At 43.6% G+C, this 24,445-nt stretch overlaps 1 protein-coding gene across 1 annotated transcript; it reads right to left on the reverse strand.

The window, feature by feature from the left end:
• Positions 1 to 727: 727 nt before the first annotated feature.
• hpn (hepsin) lies at positions 728 to 22,676 on the reverse strand. The gene is made up of 13 exons (XM_006641560.3): positions 22,587 to 22,676; positions 22,005 to 22,159; positions 14,808 to 14,909; positions 13,584 to 13,625; positions 13,328 to 13,457; positions 12,889 to 13,011; positions 11,421 to 11,461; positions 10,831 to 10,996; positions 10,030 to 10,217; positions 8,125 to 8,220; positions 6,707 to 6,849; positions 5,648 to 5,812; positions 728 to 4,234 (listed from the first exon to the last, which is right to left on the reverse strand). Exons 2-13 carry the CDS (start codon positions 22,018 to 22,020, stop codon positions 4,196 to 4,198), a joined length of 1,251 nt encoding a protein of 416 aa, XP_006641623.2. The 5' UTR covers positions 22,021 to 22,159; positions 22,587 to 22,676; the 3' UTR covers positions 728 to 4,195.
• Positions 22,677 to 24,445: the final 1,769 nt, after the last annotated feature.

A 24,445-nucleotide genomic window follows, 5' to 3' on the forward strand; every position in this document is an offset into this window, starting at 1 on the left:
AACACTAAAGGAATAATGTCTACTATATTAGGGAGGTATACCTTGGGACCATAAGAAAGATATGAGAGGGTAAACTCTTACAGCAGGAACATGTCTGCATTTTGGTGGTTAGGCAGATATAAAAAAACAAGTTGAAGCTCATTCACGAGAAGTGAAACAAAGGAAGAGAATCCGGACGTGAAGGCTCTCCAGGTGTGTGCAGGAGTGCCAGGCAAACCAGAGGAGTAAGGAGGCCGAGAGACGGTTTGAGGGGGAGGCACCACGTGGGTGGAATTGTGCCCCTCCAACCACTGCCTTTTGAAATTGGGTGAAGCAACGAAATGAACAAGAGGCTGCAGATCCTGTTGAACAATTTTGAGTTTAAAGATTCACCAATATTACAAATAAAAACAAACACGGTTACAAGGTATGCATAATGAGAAAACAGAAAAATTATTACATTCTAAAAAGGATGATATCACAGTAGCATGACCACAGGACTGAGCGTCTACAGGGGGCCTCTTTCAGTTTGGGTCAATGTTCTCTCAGCCTCATGCACTATTCCTTCAGCTCTGCTTGATCAGCTCTACATAGGTGTACTATGCCCATGATCTGGTTGTCTTAAAAACTGGGCAAACTGTACATTTTTGACAAAAGTTGGAAGGAAGCAAGTGTCCAAACAACAACAAAAAAATGAATACAATAAGCAAGCTTACAAAAATGTTCTGCTTGTTGGGACATTACAATCTCCTTGAATAAACAAACAAATTCACCATACATATACAGTAACTCACTGTTCCAAATCTGTGCATGTGAAAGCAAAGTTCTTATGAGCCCTGGAGAGTGAAGCTGCGGGAACCACACTAAAAGGCTGCCCAAGACATCAAAATTTAAACCAAACAGAAGGAGGCCCTTTGCATTTCAAATATATACAAGAAAGAATAAAAAGATACAAAGAATAATACCAATATCTATTGACAAAAAGAACCAGTGTGCAAAACATGCTCTTTGAAGGTACGGTTTATACTGCCTGCATTTCCAGTTGGTTTTCTCTTCTTGTTACAGACACTGTGATTCTAGGCTTTTCTAAGGTACAGCAGGACCTGTTCGTGTCACAAGAGCTTTGGGGTCTTTCAGAAAGCGCTCTGGAGAGGAGACTGGCCTGGCACTGGGCTCCGGCGATACAGCTCCTTCCAACACACCCCCTTTGGCTCGGCCTTTTCTGGCAAGTGTACTTGAGAGGCTACTGCATGTGTGGTGGACAGTAAGAAAAGCAGGAGCAATACCATTACTTTGAAACAATAATTTTTCCGCATTAATAATTTCCTATGTCTGCAATAGCCTAGATGAGATTCTGTGTTCTAAGTTAAGTGGATTACACATAAAGCGAACCATAATTCAGACAGCTGCTTGGCAAGTCAAGGGGGCCAAAGTGCAGCTTTTTTAGCATTTCAAGGCAAACAAGGCCAGAGGGTTGCAGCATAGTCAGACACACAGCATTACAGTAGCATGATCTACAGATGGACACAGCCGCAGGCTCTGCCAGCTCGATAGGCATCTGGATGAGATGTGGCGGAGAACGTTTGGAAGATCACAAATGGAAGAGCAGGAGCTTCAGGTCTCAGAAAGGGGAGGAACTGTATACCTCTGGCTCTTGAGTATGCAGAGCACTGACCCACAACGCTGGTGGAGCCAGTTTACTGACAACTTCCAAAAAGTAGCTCTGACACAGTTCTTAGAACACCACCCTTCCAAGATCTGGACAAGCAATGAGCAACCCATTGTCTGCTCTCCATGATACAGTATATCATTCGCTCTGGGAGAAGCTTAATTATCAACCATTTCAAATAATAAGAATGAAAAAATAAGTGCTACATGCATCACATCTTTGGACAAAACATTCTCCATATGCTACCTTCTCATTTTCATCCATTCCTTATCGGAAAGTTGCTTGATCCTGGTAAGAGTCATGGCAACCTATTGCCTATAGTGGAAATGCAGGCGCTAGGTAGACCTGCTCCCTGGGCAGGACACCAGTCCACCGCATGGCCAGTGTGGGCATGTGGGGTGGCCATCAAAGCCCACACAGTGTGGAATCAAAATGTTCTCCTACTGCAAAGCAACACTGCTACCACCATGCCACTGAGCCATCTTGACATCATCAGGTATTTTCAATAACTGCTCAGGCTAATACTAGCAACCCCATCAGACAGAGAGCACAAGGCAGGATACACCCTCAGCCCATCAGCCCGCACACTTGCACAGCTCAATCAAGACGCCAGTTCATCCAAACAACTTGCCTTTGGATTGTAGGAGGAAACCGGGGCACCTCGAGAACACAGGGAGAACAAGCACACTAAGGAAACACAGAAGAGGCCCCCTGCTGAAATCGAACCCAGGGCCAGAGTGGCAGTGACACAGCACTTCTTGCCATGAAACCGTCACCATTCACATTTGCAGAGTTGCAGCGAGTCTTTAAAGTAGAAGCAGGGACAGCCTCTGTCTACTTTCCCAGTTAACAATTACTAAACCAAAATGGATAGATTTTAAACCACAGAGCAATATTAGCATACTGTTCTTGGAAAATAATTTCTGTTGTCCATTATAGTGGTTTTACATGGTTTCGAGGGACAGAACTTTAACAGCATTTCAGGTCTCCGATGCAAGGCTGTTCTGAGCTTCGTGTGGTAAACTCATCACCTCAGACTGGACTCTCCTTGCTTAAGGCACTCTTTTCTTGAATCCAATGTATAAAAGGATCCCAGCATTGCTGGGTGGGGCCTCCCCCACAGCAGAATGGAGGTCCTGTGCTCTCAGTGCACATACCCTGGGACACTTGCACGCCTCAGTGCCGAGAGGCAAGAGTAAAGAAAGAAAGAATGACACAGCTCCCATGCAGTACGGCTCAACAGCAGAACAGATTTAAGGAAGCTAATAAAATGAATACATAATAATTTAAAGGCAAGACTATCACAGTAGCAGCTTTCACACATCTTACATCGCTTCATCACCTGGCCCCCTTTTCCACACCCGCACACTAGTGTGCACATATACACACTCCTGCACAATCAGAGACAAGGCAAACTCTGTCTAATTAACAGAGAGGTAAGGGCTGAGATTAAAAGCGATTTACAGAATAATTTTATTAAAAAAAGCTCAGTAGAGCTATGAGCAATAATTTAAAGCAATTTGTATTGTCCACACTTTTTGTAGTGTGTACTCTAATGCATTGCCTACACCTCACCTTAAGTTGTCTTTTTATTGCTTGCAATGAGCAACTTTTCCCTTAAAGTACAACTGTTGTACAAGTTCTCAAAACGCTGCAAGGAGTAGCAATTTAGCACGGGAAACACTAAAAAAAAAGAAAAAAATTACCTCGATGTAGTGAGAGCAAATTAGTCAATGGGGGGACGTATTTTTGCATTTCACGAGTTCAAGACCTTGATTCTACGGCTTTTCACCATTGTGCAACATTAAATAGCTTCCCCTTGTGCATGATCTGGCATTCGCTTTGAGAACTCTTTTCTCAAACCTTCACATCACAATATCTCATAGCATCACTATCAATATTTATAAATCTAAATAGTTAAGGATGGAAAAATAATACAAGAATACAGTCTACAGACACTCCTCCATTAACGGGATTAGCTTTATGGCAAAGCAAATACCTACTAAATAAACAAAAGGGTGTGACTGGCTTGTAAGGACACATTACTGTTTTGTAGGCTGATGGAGATTCATGTGTCACCTTCAAATGACTCCCCTCCTTCTAGCACCTTTTGGCTTCAGAATCGATTCCATTGCTACAATGTGATCGTAGTGATCACAAACGATGAAATATGGGGACCTAGTTCATCCTAGTAGTTAAGAATAGCTTCAACAGATAAAAACTGCAATTAAAATTAACCACAGAGTCCTCTCATTTGTGGTGGTCAGATAATCACAGTTTCTAATCTTCCTTTAATCTTTTCCTGCTCAGTTTGAGCTTGTGTGCGCATGTGCTCATGGTCAGACCCCAGCCATTTCCTCCAATTGTCTGTTGGCCAGTCAGCAACTGAGGGTTGAAACTCCAGGTGATTAGAGTGGGGGTGGCAGGTGGATGTGGCTGAAGAGATGGGGATGGAGAGGACAGGGCAGGGATGGGGCGAATCTGTCAGTTCGATGTCCCTGCCGTGAAAACAGGAAGAGGTCTTTTGGTGAACAGGGTTGAGGATGGCTAGCCCATGCTGTACACTCCCGGCTTCTGGTCGTAGGTCTGCAAAGAGACAGCAAAGCATGAGGGAATGAGGAAATGAAGAGACTGAATGGGGGTGTGTGGAGGTGTGACTATCGCAAAAACTGTTGTACATCCACACAGCTGCTGTCACAACAATAACTGGGATTGGCTGTTATATATATATACAGAACACATGCATATATGATGTAAAATAGGGTCTGTTCCAGTATGTATTTAAACCCCCGCTGGTGACAGTGGGACTGAATTTTGCATAGCCTCCTCTTATACTGAGCAGTAAGGTCAAATTATTCATAACCCCCCTGCCCCCCAAAACAATATGCCTGGTGGGTTGACAACCCCTTGAAAGCTGCGGGACTGACCCGTATCCAGCACACCGTCAATTTGAAACGTGTGCATCAGAAATGAAGTGGTCATGTAGAAAAAGTCTGGGAAGCTGGGAAAAGTCCAAGGACAATACACAGGAGCTACTGTATGATCAAAATGGAGTGGACAATGAGAAGCCCAAGTACTTTCCGGGTACCTGCGTATTGCAGTAGCAATTCTGAACCAGTTTTGCTGCAGGGTAAAATGACCAGTTACAATAAAGCAATTCCATCCATCTTCCAACCACTTTATCCACTTCAGGGCTGCAAAACTACTTCTAATCAAATACTTGGTCACATGGGAAAGACTGCGAGTGGTAAAGCCAGTATTCTAATTCAAGTAGATCTTGAGTGTCTGCCAAATTAATACATCTAAGATGTAAATGCATTACACACAGTGTTAAACTCTTCAAGACAGGGTTTCTTCAGCAGTTTTTGCATGTAGCACATACTATATGTTGTAACAATTTTAACTTTAATAATTGCAATCCCTAACTATTACAGCAACTGTACTCATCAGCTGGTTGATGTGACTACATGCTGAGGCTGGAGGTGTGTTCCACCTCTGCTCAAGACAATTGAAGATCTGCCTTCTCATGACTCTATCTCAGTCTTAACGTTTGGTTTGAATCAGAAGAGACGTGTTTCTTGCTTCGATTCTGTTCTGGATTCTGACCCTTGCTTCGTTTGACCTCATTTCACTTTGGACTTGCCCTCGGATTTTCCCTGGGCTTTGCTCTTGAGTCCTTTCCTTGGTAGTGAACTGTGCTGGCTTGCCTCGTTTGTGGACTTCCACATTGTCCCTCGTCTCTGTCTACCTGTGATGTGCTGCCTACCTCCTCCTGCTCCGCCCGGCATTTGGGCTCCCCTTACAACTTGGGATCGCTGCTCTCATAGCAGCAGCGGCAATATTACAAAGTAATTTCAGAAACCAGTTACAGTACAATATGCACCTTGTGTGTTTTACTTTACTGTAAATGCATGCCATTACATGCCAATGATTAGGGTGCCCAGAAAATCTGAAAATAAATATTGACATATGAATAATTATAGTAAAATGTTCTCTCACCCTCATGGCAGTCGAGATCCAGGGCAGGAAGTGGGTGACCTTGGTATAGACCCCTGGTTTCTGGGGCAGGGCGCAGCCTGTACCCCAGCTCACTACCCCACACAGGCGCCACCTGCTGGTCTTGGATATGGAGTCCTCACACACGAACGGCCCTCCGCTGTCCCCCTGCGGAGCCACACAGCACCACATTTACGCATCCTGTGATTCATCCATTTTCTAACCACTTTGTCCAATTCATGGTCACGGGTGAGCTGGAGCCTATCCCAGCAAGCAACAGGCACAAGGAAGGGTACACCCTGCACAAGAAGCCAGTCCACTGCAGGGCACACCCAGATGTGTACATACTTACAGTAACACCAGGGCCAATTTTCCCAGAAGCCAATTAACCTATCAGCAACCTGTCTTCAGGCTTTGGAAGAAAACTGGAGCACCTGGAGGAAACCCAAGGTAACACAGGGAGGACATAAAACTCAAAACAGACAGCACTCCAAGTCTGGAAGAGTGGCTGCCTTTATTCCAGACCCATGAGTCACTCTATGTATAGACATTTCTTGAGTTTTACGTCCATAAGTCTGCTTCCTCGGTCAGGCACCAAGGTTTTTAATTCTTCTGACTTGCACGTTGGACAAGCTGATCACCTGCTAGAGAACTTCTTTGTGTTTTTCCAACTCAGGGACACATGCTGTGGCCTTTCCTGGCCAGTAAGGCTAAGATCTTGATTATTAAACTCCTCCAATTATACAGTCATCACTAGCTTGCACCACTGACTCTGCTGTTCACAACAAACTTCACATGAGTGAAGCTGTATCAGGAGTGAGATGAGGGGTGAGTGATTAAAACGGTCCTTCTGGAATGAGGATTCAAAACCTCAGCTTTTCAGCCAGACACTTTTGCTAAAGAGATAATTCCTGGCAAGGGGGATCGTAGATGTGGTTTTAACTACAGAGACTGCTATACCACGTATGGCCAGCAGGGGTCTTGGTAAGCAATCAGTGAGCAGCTCCACTCTCTGTCATGGGCACCTGGGATATGCTACGATAAAATGGCTACACCACATACCTGACAGGCATCAATTCCGCCCTCGGAGAATCCCGCGCAGAACATGCTGCTGGTGATCTGGTTGCTGTAGTAATCCTCACTGTTACAGGTGCTGTCGCTGATGACCGGTATGCTGGCTTCCTGCAGGATGTCAGACGGCTGGCCTGGAGAATAAGGATGGCATGAAAGTTGGCTCCTGTTACTGAGTGAGAGGATTTGGGTTTTCCAATTTTGTCATGAAATATGTTCATTTCTATTTTATTTGGGGGAGTGGTGGTGGTGAAAGGGAGATCTTGTGGACAATCTTTGGCGATTGATCTGGTTTCCTGGTTTGTGAACTGCTGCTGTCCAAATCATTGAACTATTCATACTTCCAGCACCACCTCAACCTGACTATTCCCACATCTGTCACCCTCCCGCACTGCCATGAGACACAGGACTCAGTGGGAGGGGCACACTAAGGCTCGGCATATTCAGTAAGCCAATCCTATCAGCAGTAATAATTCCTTACACTTATATAACACTTTTCTGGACACTCCACCCAAAGCACTTTACAGGTAGTCGGAATTCCCTCCACCACTACCAGGGAGAACAGAGTGATGAAGCCAGTTCAGTGATGGGGATTATTCTGGGGCCATGATTGGGAAAGGCCAGGGGGAAATTTGGCCAGGAAGCCAGGGTAACACCCCTACTCTTTTTGAGAAACACCCTGGGATTTTTAGGGACCACAAAGAAACAGGACCCCAGTTTTAGGTCTCATCTGAAGGACAGTGCCCTTTTACAGTGTAGGTTCCCCATCACTATACTGGGGCATTAGGACTCACAGACTGCAGGGTGAGCGCCCCCTACTGGCCCCACTAACACCTCTTCCAGCAGCAACTTTAGCTTTCCCAGGAGTCTCCTTCCAGGTACTGACCAGGCTCACACCTGCTGAGCTTCAGTGAGTTGCAGAGTGTTAGATGATATCTGTGGGCATATATAATACTATACAGTCCTGAATTCTGTAAGGTGAAGTAATAGCACACTATATAAAGTAGATTACATCATGGCACATCATCCTAAGGTGCTGTAAATTCAAACAATTAAGGAAGACATACATCAATCAATACAGCAAATTAAATGGGATTAAAAGCAGGAATAGAAAAGGAAGATCTGGTACTGACTGGGACTGGTACTCACTCCACAGCCTGGGAGCGACAGAAGAGAAATCCAGATTTCAACAGATGCTCCTTTTGGGAACAGAATGAAGGCAGAGTCCAAGCGACAGTGTAGGCATGCAGAGAAGCGGGATGTACAGCAGCCACAAGCTGAGCTGTTGAAGCTCTTTGAAAAGCAGCACCGACAGTTTCAGTTCTGCTCTGAACCCCACAGGGAGCTGGTGCACGCGCACTGAGGGAACACGACACCCGCACTGGTGCATGTTGGACATTGCCACTTACCGTAGTATTTGATGTTGCCCCAGCCCGTAACCATGCAGACTTTCCCATCAATCAGAGACTGACTGAGAGCTGGCAGACACACCGGCTGAATATAGTCTAGGGAGGGAGAACACGCAAAAAAAGTTAAATATACTTAGATGTGTAAAATGTTTTAATATTATACTATGGGCTCTTTGCAACTGCAGGTGAAAGCAAAGGCTCAGAGACTGCAAGAGTTCTGCGTGTGCGCCATAAACACTTTGAAAAAAAATACTTCTGAAGCATTGCTTTTTGAAACAGCTTTTACACTAAAGAGCGGGGAAACTTAATTTGCAGGATAGTTATGAACAACATAGTTGGCAACAATAATTTCTAAAATGTTCTGCAACTGATGCAGTGCAGTAAAGACACAATCTCTCGAGCTAATAAACTGGCACAGCTGTGGAGAATCTCAGAACCCATCACAGGAGTTTGTTTAGGCTTCATTTTCCAAATACTAAACATAAATACCAAGTGATACTGCTACTGATCTTGGTCTCTTACTAAGAGGAGGGAAACTGCTGTCATGAATGAATTATGGCAAAACCCTCCCAAAGACCTTTTAAGAAATCACTGTCCTTGTAATTGTGGTCTTAGACAGCAGGTGGAACCACACAAATTATGCAGCCTCTGCAAGGTAAAAAAAGAAGTCTTTGTTCCAAAGATTGACCTGAAATCTGATAGCTGCATTACTAAGGGGCTTTTCTTTTTCTTTTTTACTGCCAAGCTGGCATTAGTCTTCAGTGTCTTCTCTGTTTTTTCCTCTGCTAATCAGATGAGATCCTGAAACAGCTACAAGCCGCAGATGACAATTTATAATTCTGCTGCACTTTTAGCAAACACAACAGCCTAAAAAAAGACAAGTATACGTACTATTCAGAAACCACAAAAATGAACAAAATGAAAGAAACTATTTTTGCACAAAACAAATTTGTCCAAATGGATGTTTGCATTAGAGCAATGTAATTTGGTAGAACTATTTGAAATCAGAAATCAGGAGAGCAAATTTTATAGATGTTCCTGTTTATTTTTTTAACATTGAAAAGGTGTAACTTGTAAAGATGACCATGTAGATAAGTCTGCCTTGATTATGCTCAGGGCATGAACATCGTTTTACAAATTAGTTGGGAAAGATACTATATACAATATTCTGTCCACAGTCCCATCATTCTCTTGTAACGTATTTGTCTTGCACGTGCAGTGCACTGGCTGATATTGCTGAAATACACAGTGATGATGTTATGTCATCTTCTGCGTGAAGCTAATTGATTTTAAGATGTTCCGAGGATTTGGATGAGTGCAGAGATGCCAGCTCTGGTCCCTAAGGGATGCTGTCCAGTAGGTTAATTTATGTCTCTTTAAATCTACGGCTTCTTAAGAACAAAGAAATACTTCAACTGCTTAAATTTAGCAATTGTTGAATTCGATTAATCAATTAAGTTCCTTAAAACATAACACAGCTGAAGAGTCATTTGGTACGTCTTGTCTGCCTGAAGTTGATTGAAGGATCTTGTCCAGCTAGTTCCTGAAGGACCCTTCAAGAAGAGAATGAGCTCCAAAGACACGGCAGTACAACATTTCAATTAGGTTCAAGATTTATTATCCTCTGAGGGAAATTAGTTTTGTGGCACAGTCCAATACAACAAGGAACACAAACATTGCCAACAGAGAAAACAGTGCAATAGTGTATAGGATATAAGAGAGTTAGTTCATGTTGTTTGGGGTGAGTCACACACTCCATAATGCTCTTGGGCTTCTTTACAACCCTTTGTTTGTAGAGGATATTTAAATTATACGATTTGTCCCAGTTATTTTGGCACTTATTTCATCACACCACTTAGTAAAATAATGTAGAACGAGCCAACACAGACTTTGACAGCTAGTTACCCGAGAAGGTCAGAGGCGCGGAGAGGGCGATGACAGCGATGTCATTGCTGTTGTCATCAACGTTGGGGTCGATGAAGGGCTGGTACCCCGAGTGGTAGACGACAGTCTGGACGGACTGGACCAGCCCCCGGGAACTCATGTGGATGGAGCCCATGAACACCTGCCACCTGTCGAGGAGGCGGTTCCTCCTGGAAGAGAGGGGAGAGCTTGGGATCAGCCTGGAAAGCCAGAGACGGCTGGCAAAGTGGTCAGCATGGGCTGGGATGAGGGGTGAGGAGGGATAAGGATACCGAGAAGAGAGTTAAAAGGTTCAGATGCAGATCAGGTGACTCACAAGTAGCCATTCCTCCACTCAAACTTGTAAATGTTCCTGTAATTGTACTGCACAATTGCTCATCAATAATTCCTTCCCTCTATTCTTTTCACTTTCTTTCTATGCACATTTTCCTCACATCCAAAGGTTTTGTCATGAACCGAACCGAAGGCAGCAGATAGAAGTAAGGTAAAAGGCTGTTGGCTCTGTACCCTGATCAAATCAGCAGCAGCACAAGGCCTGGGGCAGAGAGGTAAATTAGTTCAGCCAAGGCTTATCAATTTGTAGCAGCACTACAAGACCCACTGATCTGCTGCACACAAAGAGACTTAGGAGCCCGGTCTTAGCAGTTCCCTTGTCCCTGTTTGAGTCTCCAAGGCACAACACAAAGTCCAGGGGCTGAGGGTCAAAGGCAGCTGAGCATCACCCTCAGGGCTGCGTGGCAGAAGCAGAAGGGGGGTCTGTGGCGGGCGGCAGGGCGTACTGACTCAGGGAAGCAGTGCGCTGCTGTGACGATCCAGCGGTTGGAGATGATGGACCCCCCACACAGGTGGCTGCCGTCATAGCGCAGGCTGACCTGCCAGGGCCACTTCCCCAGGCTGGAGTCCTCCCCGCCCACGATCCGGTCCACTGTCAGCTTCCGACGCCCGCAGTCTGGGCACGGGGGCATGGGGAGGAAGGGGGGGGAGAGAGTGGAGAAGGTGGAAGGGATTGGAGAGGGAGGGGAGGAATCACAATGAAGAACAATGGAAGATTCAATAAACAGATGGTGGGGGGGAAGCAACTTCCTGGAATACACTCATAGATCACTTCCATAAATGACATTTTCCAATACATATTTCACACGTGTACTCGTGCATCTGTGTTCACTACAACTGCAAGATGACTCAATAAACAAGTTGTAGGAAGACCAGTGCAATGCAAATGCCAGTTTAAAATGGCAAATATTGCTAAAGTATAGCCAATTAAGAGATACATTGTGCGTGGACTGAAGACAGTTTTTTTCCCACAAGAAACAATAGGGTGGAAACAAATATCTCACTGCATAATATTACCTACCAGGCCCAACAACACTTACCTTGACAATTGACACTGAGGATCCGACCATTCTCGCAGTCACTGCGGAAACACAAGACCGAGATCAGACACCTTATACAGCCCTGGACTCCGTTCACTAAGCAGAACCATAGAGGGCGATGTAACTGTCTGTTGAATGTGCTTTTAGAAAGAGTCACATCAGGACATCTAACATCCTGAGGCAATGCCTTGCTGGGCATTTTTAAAAGATGCGAGAGGTGACCAAGAACCATCCTCAATTTATCAGACAAACACTTGGACTCAGATCTGGCCTTCCAGTTTAGGATTATTTTTAAGGTTGCTAGTACTTTTGTGCATTCCAGAACATACAAACAGCTCAAAAGAACAATTTTTGCTCATTTTGGAAGGTGCTACGTGAGCAGAAGTGCAGATCTGGATAACAGAATCAAGAAGCAGCGTTCTAGTGCTTCTGTGTTAGTGGAGTTCTAGTTGGACTTCCTTTGAAGTTCAGAGACAAATCATTAATGGAATAATTATTTTGTTTTGGAGTGTGAATCCAGATAATCCTCATTTAAAATCTGTCAGAGCGCATGGCCAGGACAGATTAATTCAGGTGTTTGTTTTAGGCTTATTTTACATTCAGCTTGCAGCTGCATGTTAACCGGGCCAAAGTCCAACAGCATAGAGAAAAAGAACAAGTTTATCGGCGCTAGTGATAACAGGAGGAGAGCGAGGGGAGGGTGGCAGGGGCATCAGATTCACCCCAGAAAAACAAACAGGGTGGAATGCTGGAGGGTCGGCCTGGCCAGCCAGTCTCGGGTCAGGGGCATGGCACGCTCACGGCAGGAGGAGGTTTGAAGGCTGTGGCCAGGATATGGACACAGCAGTAGTTTTCTTCTTTTTGACGATTGAACATGAGCAGCTTACAAAGCAATCCATCTTCAAACATGCCCACAGAAAAAATGCCTTAATGAGCTGTCCATTGCACATTATTCCATAGGATTTCAGTAAGATTTAGCCAACATATTTCAGTTTTAAACCCCTTCTTTGGAAGTACCCATGAGACCCAATTAATTTTGTAAAGTGGAGCACACACAGACCGTTTTGTGACAGTGTGACAGTGTCCATATGCGCCCAAAGCTATCTGCTGAGCCATGTTGTCAACAAAGGCAACCCCTGCTGGCCAGTGACTGCTACTGAGCCTATGGCCATCTATGGTTACAACCAAGTGATCTTCCCCTTTGCAGAAGCCTAGAGTTACAGATCGGTAACAGACAGATCTTATTATGGGCTATTTACTCATAACAGTGTTAACATGAATTAACTAAGTTCTGCACTGTGTGAAGACCCTAGTGACTAAGAAACACAAATTACATTTTTTGGTTATTCATAGTAAAAAAAACAACAACAATTGGAAGCTCCTGACAAACTCAGCCTTTGAGGATGAGCCCTGTAATTTGACAAAGCCTGTTTGAGTGTGAGCTACGTTCTGACCAAGGTTTCCTTACCAGGCAGAGAGGACCTCCTTGATTTTTTTTCCAAACTCCAGCTGTTTCTCATCCACACAGAAGAATCCTTCTGAAGTGTTGCCCGAGACAGAGCTGAACGGATGCACAGAATAACCAAGGGACCTAGAGAGAGTGTGGGAGGGGAAAGAGGGGTAAAGAAATTAAATTAAATTAACTTCAGAAAATATTTGACCAGCAAAGGACTTTTTAAAAAATTTTAAAATTAAGATCTGCTAATGCACACAATAATGTAAAAATGACATAAAAGACCAACAGGATGCATATGAATGTAACACTGCTTTAACAAGGTGAAAATACACAATTTCTCTGGTAGTTGGAAGGTAACAGTTGCTGCAGATCCTAATGTTTGCAGAAGTGCAGTATGTCTGTGAATGCCAGCACTCTGAGCTGAGGGGAGAGAGCAAGTCTGAGGGGTTACCTGATGAACCCCATCTCTTCACAGCTTATCCTGGCCACAAGCTCATCTGAGCTGGAGGAGCAGACGAATTTCCAGCGGCCATCGGAGCGATCGAACACGGAGAGGCGCAGGTCAGCCGGATTGATCTGGACTGGGGTGGGGAGAGAGAGCGTGCACACAGCAATGAGCGCTGTTTGTTTTGCACAGGCACAAGTCCACATATTAAAGAAATACCGTCCAAGTGGGTGATGAAAAGGAACAGTTTTTGTGTGCCTACCATCATACAACCTTGGATCTTCCGTCTTCATTAGAAAAGTCACTGCAAAAACAGAAAAAACAGTGTTGGATCTGCAGCTGGCTTTGGTCACATTCAGTTTGGGAATACAAAAAAATGGAAAACGACTTGAATTACTTTTGTCCTTTCCATTTCACACTCATTTACTTTAATTATTTTTCCTTTGGACAATAAACATCCATAATGCGTGCGGGAGTATTTTGGAATAAATTTAATTGCTGGGCCCCGATTTTTGCTTTTTCTCATCTGTAAGATTCTCTCTACAAGACAGCGAGAGTGGAAGGAGACATTTCTAATCAGAACAAAAACAACCAGCACAGAACATGCATAAATGGATCCGAAGCTTAATACATTAAATCAGGGGAGGTTTGATTTCTTTTTAGCAGCTTTTCAAGTGCTGTTTTTTTAAAGAAACCTGAAAAATGTTGTGCACATTGGCTGGCCCTCCAGGTCTGGGACAGGACAGCCCTGCATTAAACAACAGTTACTAAATATTTAAGCTTTAAAGTATGGTATCTCAAGGGCAAAAACCTAAATTCTTACACACCCCTGATCAAACTTGTGCAGAAACCTCTTCTGTAGCCCTTTATAAGTAAAATTAATTTGTTAGAACATGGGATAGTGCTCGTTTCTGTATTTAACAATTGTGTCCATAGGTATTTTCAATTGTATATTGTAGAACAAAGTCATTTCTCAAGGCTGCGTGAGATTAAATCCATCAAAAACACAGCAAAACTGAATGACTGGATTTTAAAATAATGTCACATAAGGGAAAAAACACAATCAAATATAAAAAAAGATAATATGTTGTGTAAAAATTGTTGGCTAAGAGCTGGCTAGCACATGATCAGAAACATACACTTTATAGATGCATAAATATGAATAACTATTCATTTGCATAAGAAGAATTTGACCTGTGTGAATAACCATGCAGATTTTAACCAGCTGGAGTCAGCTCTTACCTAGCACTATATTAAATATTATGCAGCTCTCTTTCACTTATTAAAGGATTTATAGATGGGACTTGCAGCTTTCAAATAAAAATGTTTCCAAGTCAATTTTGTTCCTTCTGGGTTGATATAGTGCACTGACAACAGGGCTATGTAAAAGGAGGAGGCTGACGGACCGACTGGGTTCTGGTTTTGCACTGCCGGGAGGTGAGGTGCACACCTCTGTGTGTGTGGTGCAAGTGGGCGCTGCCCTTACCAACAGCCCAGACGGCAGCTGCGATCCCCCCCAGCAGCAGCAGGATGCTCAGGGTGAGGGTGGCGATTTTGGCGGGGGTCAGGCAGCGCATCCCAGGGCCACCTGCACAGAGGACAGGAGACAGAAGACAGGTCACATGAGGATGGGGAATTGGGGACTGGACTAGAGCTTTTCTTGTGTGAAGAAAGGCACAATTCCTCTTAACGTAGCAGTGACCTCAATACAGTAGGATAAGAGTACCATCTATCCATTTTCTAACTTCTTCTTCCAATTTAGTGTCGGAGCCAGAGCCCATCCCAGCAAGCAACGGGCAGAAGGCAGGGTACACCCTGGACAGATACACACACTCACACCAGGGCAACTCTTCCCATAAGACAATTAACCCACCAGTATTTCTTTCAACCCACATGAACACGGAGAGAACATCTAGACTTTATACAGATATAGTAGCACCCCAGGAATTGAAGCCCCATAGCTGCTGACTGCTGAGATACCGTGCTGCCCTAGTTTAGGGGTTAAAGAAGTGATTCTTTTCAGTGTGCAGAAAACACTCTGGATGCTTGAGACAAAGAGCCTAGAATCTCAAATGTTATTAAACACTCATCCCAATGGAAGTTTTTCAAGATCAACAGGGACTCGAAAACCAGTGGACAGTGGAAGCTGGGAATCATGGGGTCAGTGGATTTAAAACTGAGGACAGGAGCCATTTTTTCCCCACAAAGGGTTGTGGGAGTAGGGATCAGGCTGACAGTCAAACACGACACACAAAAAAGACTAAATGGGAACTCAGCAGAGGCGGAGTGGTGACACATCGGTCTTGCAGTGCTGTGGACCTGGGTTCAATTCAGGACCTGGGATGCTATCTATGTGGAGTCTGTTTGTTCTCTCTGTGTTTGTGTAGGTTTTCTCCAGGTGCTCTGCCTTCCTTACACAGTCCAAAAACATGCCGGTGGGTTAACTGGATTCTGGGAAAATATGCCCTGGTGTGAGTAGGTGTCTCGGTCTGTGAGAGCCCTGTGGTGGATTGGCATCCTGTTCAGGGTGTATCCTGTCCTGGGATAGGCTCTGGCTCCACCATGACCGCGAGGTGAAGAAGTTCTTAGAAAACGGATGGGTGGAAACTCAGCAGGAGTTAAGTTCTTTTACTGATTGCTGTACAAAACCTGTTCTGGACAGGCAGTGTTCTTGGTGTTAAAATCAGAATGTCACCTGCTTGCATTTAACGTATAGTTTTATGGTTTAAGTTAAACATAAATACTGTAAGTATTTTTAAATATTTTCTTCACAGCCCCACATATATTTTAGTTATTATATAGAATGTGTCTGTACATCCAGAAAATCAACTATTTTCTTAAATTGTAACAGCACAATGATGTCCATCTCTTCTTTAGAATACAAGCAAAGGACTCAGGCCTTTGTACAGTATTGTTACACACTAACACCCTCTTCCTTATGTAGAGCATTACTTTGCAATCATTGTTACAATGTCTTATGTCCCTCCCTTCAAGCACAATCTCAATGTACCTTCCTTCTTTCACAGCACAAGCATAAGCGTCAGACAGATAACTTGTTACATCACTAAGACAGAAGATACAGTGGAGGTGTGCAGGAGTGCAGTCCATACGAACAGAAAGGTCGACACGTTGACTTGGCAGACCTGCTGCTATGAAACCTTGTAAAACAAGGAAAACCATTTTCTTGGTCTTTATCACTGCTTGGCCAGACAAGTAAGTTAAAAGTTTGGTTGAGACAAAAACAGGCAATGTACCTCACACTGATCTGAGCCAGACATCCTCCCTCTAGAAACCTCCAGGCTGTATCCTAGGGCTGTGGTTTGAGATTGATGATTTTGGCACCACTTCAGTTTCCTTAATCGGTCTGGAACCGAGAGTGGGCAAGGGGAGGTTCTCTCGCTCCTCTGCCACTCAGGATTCTCTCAACTTTCACCAGCCGGTTTTGTCCCTTGAGCAGACAATGGAGCTGCTCTGTTGCAGAATTACGGCCTGCGCAGATGAAGCAGCAGAACTGGCTGGCCTTCCCCTATAGCCCTCCCCTGGTTTTTTAACACTTCTGAGAAGTGCTGGATATCCTCTTTATTGCTTGGTGTTGTGTCTCACACCAGTGTGTGGCAGGGTTGCCTACATTAAACTGGATCTGCATGTTTTAGAGTAGCCTTTTAAGGATAATGACATGATGGGAACTCCAAAGGCCATGGGATCTGTCCTATTTGCACACCGCAGCACGTGTGCTGGCCTCAAGGGAGCCGCTAGAGACACTGTATATCTATGGGACAAGTAAAAAAATATATAAAGACTTGCAAGTCAGGTACAGCAACTGGTGTGAATCCTTTTGCAACAAAACTGCCAAGTGTTTATCTGCACTTCTACAGCCTGATGTACATCTGAAGACAATCCCAAACATCCCATGTTATTCCTGTTTAAACAATCGTGGTCCGAATGGAAGTTATGTCCAGATCTGTCACTTCATAAAATCATGAGAGGCAATGCATTTTCCAGGTACAATGTGTCTCTTTCCCACCCTGAGCCCCAAATTTTACAAATTTGTTCTGTCTCTTCAACTGGATTCAAGCTTAAGAATATTTTTTTTTAAATGGGAAAACAATCCATTATTTATCCTCATGATCAAATCTATAAAGCCTAGACAAAACAGGGAAATGGACACATGAAATTAATTCATCAGATCTTGAGACAAGATGAATTAAAAGTGCAAAACTCAATCTGAAAAATTTGCTGCTCCCAGTTTATCTTCCTCCTCTACATGAAACATAGGTGATTAATGTGTTGTTTGTTCCGGAGAGTTCTCGATTTTGTGAAGGAGAAGAAGAAAGAGCACATTTGTTTGGCAGACCTACTCCATTTTCTTTTTTCCTAAGCAAACTTCCTCGGCTGGTCCCAGCTCAACCGCCAGCTTCTCCGAACGGCTTGGCGACACTCTGCTGCTTGCCTAGACTGCAGAACAAGAGCTGCTATTGTCCAGACAGGGCTCCACTGACACCGCCTGAAGCAGAGTCACTCTGGAATGCGACACTGGAATAGTTTCAGTGCTGCTCCATTTAAAGGTTCTCCATTACAAAGCCAGACTCAGATTCTGTATGCTCTCAAATACCCATTTTTTTCTAAGTCTGAAGACTGCTAAATGTTCAAAAGCACATGTACCAAGAGCGGAGTAAGGTGAAGTGCTGAATTTACAGTACATGTAAATGGATTTTAAGCAATGCAAGGTACTCAACTATTCAATTCTCTTTGTGCATCCATTACAAAGGTTTGTTATTTTTTTCCTGCAATTTATATCCATCTCACTGCAGAAATTTTCTGTCTGATGAAAGACTAAATTATTAAATACACCTTTTTAACACTACTAGTTATAAGATACATTTTCCTGCTCAGAGAGTTGCAGGCAGTGATTTTCTCAGAACATGAAGACTACTCTCTATCCTAGTTGAATCTGCATTGCTCACAATGTGAAAAACCTAAGATTAGACCAAGCATATATATATATAAAATTGTATATAAAATACAAAATATATTCATCTTAAATAAGCTGACAATTTGCTTTGGAAGTCAGAACGGTTCATTGAGTTGTCATCATGTTTTTTTTTTTACAATTAACATTTTTTTACAAAAAAGAATTAATTACTTAGTCAGCAATATGACAAAAATGCTGACTCAATATGTGTGTGTTTGTGGGTCAGTGTGAAGGTTCATTAAATTACAGTTCAGTTAATTCACGCAAAACATTATACAATCAGTATAATTTGTCTTCTCATCACTTGTTCTCTTATTTTTATTAATGGGGATGGAGGGGTTAAAGACAAAGATGACATAAAAAAATATTTTCCCAGGAGTACAATATGGACTTTTTAGCGAACACTGCAGGATCAACATGCCACAATCATGATACTGAACAGCCTGGGAAGCGTTTCCAAAGAAGAGGCAGTTCCTGTTTCTGTTGCAATAACTGTATGTACTGTAAATGAAATGTTCTGTGCAAATACCAAAATGCTGCATGCTACAGAGGTTTAATTATGTTACTCATTAAAACAGGAAAATTGAGAAAAAAATTATGTTCAAAACTCAAGCAATTTAATGGCATGGTATACATTCAGTGTACCTCACTGGGAATAAAAGGTATTTTCTGTCAGTAAATAGTTTAACAATCTATTTGAAAATTTTACTGATTGGTAAAATATTGGTAAAGTATTGTCAACAATTTCTAATTTATTTCTGTGATGAATAAGAATAGCTTAAAATCAGGGTCTTACTGCTTAAAATATTTGTGAAACTTGGAGGTGACTCTGATCTACTGTGGATTTAAATGCATCTGACAATCTTTTCCTGACACTCAGCTTTTGTATATGAAGTCTGCATCAGGTGCTGGGTATTTCTTGCCTATCAGCAAAGTTGTATATAGACAGAAATGTCAAGTGGAGATCTTACTCAAAAGATCACTTTTTCCTATTATGCCTTTTCCTTTTACCTCTACAGTTAAACAGAAGACTGAAATGGATGTACAGTAATACCCCATACTTGACAAGTCTCTTTGCCAGGAACCACCACGGTCCTTCTCTTCTAATAACCAGACCTAAATTCACCAACATACACTGACTGGACTGGAGACACTGCTAGACACACTGCTGTCCCTCTCCTCTCACACTCCCCCTGAATTCACACACTGACACACTCCTGACTGGACTGGAGACACTGCTAGAGACTGCTGTCCCTCTCCTCTCACACAACCCCCTGGATCACACACTGACACACCTGACTGGACAGGAGACACTGCTGTCCCTCTTCTCTCACACTCCCCCTGATTTCACACACCAACACACTCCTAACTGGACTGGAGACACTGTTGTTCCTCCTCTTAGAATCTTTAGATGGTAAAAGTCCATTGCCATCCTCAAGTTATTCATCAGCAATAATGTTAACAGAGGTATGCACCTTTAACTTATAAAACAACTTTAGACTTATTTGTCTTGCTACATGTTAGAACATCCTAGTCTTTTCTGAATAAATAAAAAGGACATATGGAAAAGGAACAGAATAAATGTGGCATCCTGCTACTAAGAGTGATTGTGTTAAACGTTTTGAGTTAATATATGTTAATATTGAACTGCAATATTTCTCCATTCCTGAAATGAAATGGGATAGAGTTTCCATAAAACAGGGAGAACAGTATGAAGTCCTCCTCCTCATTGTAAACTGACAATTAACAGAGGTGTTCAGTTCTTAACTTGAGCCTTTTATCTTATCTGTTGTACCATAAAACCAACTCTTGTCTTTTAACAGCTGGAAATTAACAAAGAATAACAATACCCTCCACTACATGCTACCCAAAGTCATAATGCAATAGCAGTTTGCAATTTAAACACATGATGGCTCATCACCATTGCCTGGTACTTGTACTGTTTTAGAACTCTGATATGAGTTACGGACACTAAACCTAACTGACTGTTGTGTGGATTTGGACGTCCTGTGCACACCTGATCCTAACCCTTCAAGTCATGGGCTTCTGAGAATTGTCTAACACCATATTGCTACACTCCTCCATGGAACATGCGCACCAGAGAAACATGTTTTGAGCAGATGCTTCTTTAATGTGTCACAGCTTTTTTATTGACACGCATTGTATTTGCAACTTGAATTACACACTATTCAATCCTCCAGCACGGAACTGGGACAGTTGCAGAACACAATCACCCCTCTCTGAATCCAGCAGATTCTGGAGAATCTGAAGACTTTCAGCGGGGCAGAGTTGCCCAGTACCTAGGGAGTGGCGCAGAGTGTGCCCCCAGACTGAATCCTAGCAGGAGCAGGGAGAGCTGCACTGGTCACTGCAGCACAGTTACTATACACACAACCCAGCCACTTGCTGCAAGCACGCCCCAGCTCCCAGCTGTGCGAAAGAGCCTGAAGAGGGTCTCAAGAACAGCGCAGCTCATTAACGCTTCAGCTGACTAATGCTTTGTGTTTTACAGAGCGAAACGTCTTGGGGAACAGAACACAAAGTACAGGGAGGGTCAGTGCTGGCGTAACAGGTCCACTGATGCCAGGAAAAGTCGAGAATGGAGCCTCTATTGCTCAACTGACCAAGCGAAGTAGGACAGTCGCCCCAATCGCCTCGGGACCCCAATCGCCTTCGTTTGGTTCCTCCCACACCTTCCTGATCCGACAGCTGTCGCCTCTCGCCCACGAGAGCCACGAGAGACACTTGCGATAGACAGAGGAGCTGTACAATCCACAGCGAGAGGCACTGCTCACAGCTGGAATATGGATCACAGACACTCAGCTGGTCTCAGCATCACAGCTTCGTGCTCCATTGAAAAATTCACTTCACTGACTGTTACACCCCAAATAAAGTCTAGCAAACCTTCCGAACCCGATACGTAATAATAAACGAAAAGATGCCCATTTCTATCCATGCCTGAACTTGCTTCTGACAGACCAGATGTGTTTCATATTTATACACATTTAATAAAGTCAAACTCAATGTTTTCGTGTCTGGTCTGAGGGACAGCAAGGAGATTAGTGTGTCCTGTTGACCTGGAGGCCTTGAAAATGAAAATGTCATTTCAATTTTGAGAAATGACCACAAGCATCAATCACCTCAGAGAAGAAAGTTCACCGCTAATAGCGAAACCTAGCCACAAAATGGTTAGTATTGAAGAAATTATAAACACGTTATTAAAGAAGTAATAAACAGGTCACTGAGTATAAAACTGTCCTACAATCTGAGCTTTTCTATCTGTGAACAACTCAACTCAAACGACACTGACTGCCTGGACAAACGGGGATATTTACGAGGACTGAGACACATGACAAGCAACAACTGACAAGCGTCTCATGTGTTTGGCAATATTTGTCTGGGCGAATAGCCAATACCACCGAGAAGCGACAATGCGGCCGCCGAGCCTGTCTTCCGCGGGCATGCCAGTTACACAGAAGTTTAGGGGTTTGGTAGAAACTTGGGGTTGTTCCACTTCGCTCCACTAAACCCCCGAACCACGCGGAGAGCGCGCGACAGGTGCCTCTCGTGAGAGACGAGGCTCGCGCTCTTCGTGGAGCAGCACGGCGCTCGCGGCAAATTTAGCAATTTTTCGGTTAATTTTTAAGCTCGTGCCAGACGGCCTGATGCTTTGGAAAAAAAGCGAGAGAGCTACTCAGTCAGTGCACTCACCTTCCTTCTCTGTCATCTCGGAACAAGTTAATAATCCACTCAACTGAACTTAGTATCCAACGATCCCCACTCGCAAATAAAAGGGATTTACTGTAAATCTCGTCCACCGGAGGCTTACGTCTTGTCCGTACCGTTCTGCGGTTTCTATATCTGACCTGCAAAGTGCGAAACACGAACAGAAAAGGTGAAAGAAATGTTAAAGGAGTTAAACACGGAAGGTCATTAAACAGAAGTTCGTTTGAATTTGTTAGCAAGCGAGGGTCATAGTGTCGCACCCCGAAACTGCACACTTGGCTTACAAAGAGAGAGAGAAGAGTTCACTGGTGTTTCGAAAGAGTTCGGTTTATACTTTCATAATGTAATATTCACTGCAACCTTACAAAACACAATAAGCCTAGTTTGTCACAGGTTTAATTATTTACCCCTAGCCCCTATTTACCCCCTACGTCTCGGAAAACGCAACACCAGAAAAAAAAATTACATCGCCAGAATCAACAAGCTTCCAAAAATCTGGTCCTATCAGCTTAAAAAGATGAGGTGAAATTCGAGGTTTCGCCTTAAGATGATGAGTGTAAAACTTACCTTTTGTGTTTTCTAATACCGCTACAGGTGTATTCTTTTCAGGCTAGATAAAAAATCCCTTTCATAATAATAAATCCACTTAGAAGAGCGCAGTTATACTGTAAAGCAGCTACAATCAGTATCGACGAGTAGGCGGACGTGAAGCCACATCAACGTCGAAACCGTCTTCAGTTGCGAAGTTCCAGTAATCCCGTCTCAACTGCGTGCAGAAAGTACCAGCAACGGGCTGAGGTAAACATCGGAGAGAGAGATGGTAAGGGTCTTTTTCTTGTCTGAACTCAGTAAAAAAATAAGAATGGTAACTAAAATTAAGGCCGCTCCTTTGAAAAGCGATGGATTCAGAGGAAAAGTAAAATCCAAGAAACAGACAAAAGCAAAACACGATGCGAACTGTATCCTGCCGTGCCTGTAGATCACCTTAATTCCCAACTGCTCGCAGGGAGTCGGGGGTGTGTATGACGTCAGCGAACCCCTCCGGCGGAGCAGCAGGGAGGACCGGACACCAGGCCCAGCCCCTCCTCCGAGTCCTGCTCAACACCTGCGCCGCCAACTCGGACGTTTTCTCCCACGTCTGGACTCAACTGTCCGGGGAACAGTGAGGATGCGAAAAATTCCGACCCTTTAGTTTTTTGTTCACTCCTGACTGCAAATTGGAAGCTTTCTGTTCCGTTTGGAACATATCAGGAGGATTTTAACTTTTTTCCCCATAACTGAAGAAATTATCCTGTAAACCTCAATCTGCCCTAAATCTGATATATTTGCTTTATGATCTGAAGGCATTACAGCCACATTTTTTCAGTATTTTGACTTTTCTCTTAAAATCGCTGTTACATTTTGTTATTCTGAAAGTCAGAAAAGACGGGTGGGCGGACATGACGCCATGACAGTGTACTAGTGTACTACTAGGGCCAGCTGTAGGAGCCTGTCCTGTCTCCGTGAACCCCAGGGGTCTGCTGTTTATAAGACCGGGGTTCCCAGTCCTAGTCCTGGGGAGGCACACTGCTGCTGGCTTAATTACACATTGCCTCTGGGCTTAATTATTTAAATGAAGCTGGAATTGTAACTAAAACGTTGGGATTTTATTATCCTAATGAAATGCCACAGTTGAACAGTGACCCCCAACACACTGAAGAGCTGAAAACTATCAGTTCAGATGAATCCAAGTAGTAAGTCAATCAAGGGTTAGAATGAGTAAGTGGGAGCTTGCCTGGGACTGAAGCTGTGGGGGTCTCCCAGTTTATGATTGAGAACCCCAAGAAAGTTGCACCTCTCTGTTCACTCGACATGCTGCCCATTCACTAGAGACTTCTGCCTTTTTTTTCGTGAAGTGAACCTCCATACGTATGGAGGTCATGATTGATTAAGGGCTCTCCAGCCCTGGACATGAAGAAGTTCAGGATCGATTTTTCACTGTAGTTCTATCATATTGTAACATTGCTGCTTTGCAGTGCTGGGGCCCTGGGGTACTGCCTGTGTGGAGTTTCATGTTCTCTGTGCATTGATATGTGTTTCCTCTGAATGTTCTTTTCTTCTCCTACAGTCTAAAGACATGCTTACGGGTTTGAGTGTGTGTGTCTGTGTGTCCTGTGATTGACTGGCGTCCTGTCCAGACTCCACCCTGCTTTGTGCCTGTTGCTTGTCAGGGCTGGCTTCAGCTCCCCTGCAACCCTGTCCTGGAAAAAGCAGTTAGAAATAGGTGGGTTTTTAACTAACTATTCAAGAATGAGCATGCTCTTTACACACTGGCTGAAAACCAGAAATATTGGAGAATTATTCAGGGCCTGGATTGGATTTTCTTCTTTGTAGTAGTAGCAGTGTTTTTTTACTAAAAATGTCTTTAATTGCAGTGGTTTCACCCT

Source organism: Lepisosteus oculatus, chromosome 27 (genome assembly GCF_040954835.1).
Source record: "Lepisosteus oculatus isolate fLepOcu1 chromosome 27, fLepOcu1.hap2, whole genome shotgun sequence".
NCBI lineage: Eukaryota > Metazoa > Chordata > Actinopteri > Semionotiformes > Lepisosteidae > Lepisosteus > Lepisosteus oculatus.

Bases quoted from the DNA above. Each gene is read 5' to 3' on its own strand.
- hpn (XM_006641560.3), bottom strand. The intron at 10,997-11,420 runs GTAAGTGTTGTT...CCCCGTGCCCAG, and splicing joins CCTCAGTGTCAATTGTCAAG to ACTGCGGGCGTCGGAAGCTG. The intron at 4,235-5,647 runs GTGAGAGAACAT...GTCTCTTTGCAG, and splicing joins GGATCTCGACTGCCATGAGG to ACCTACGACCAGAAGCCGGG.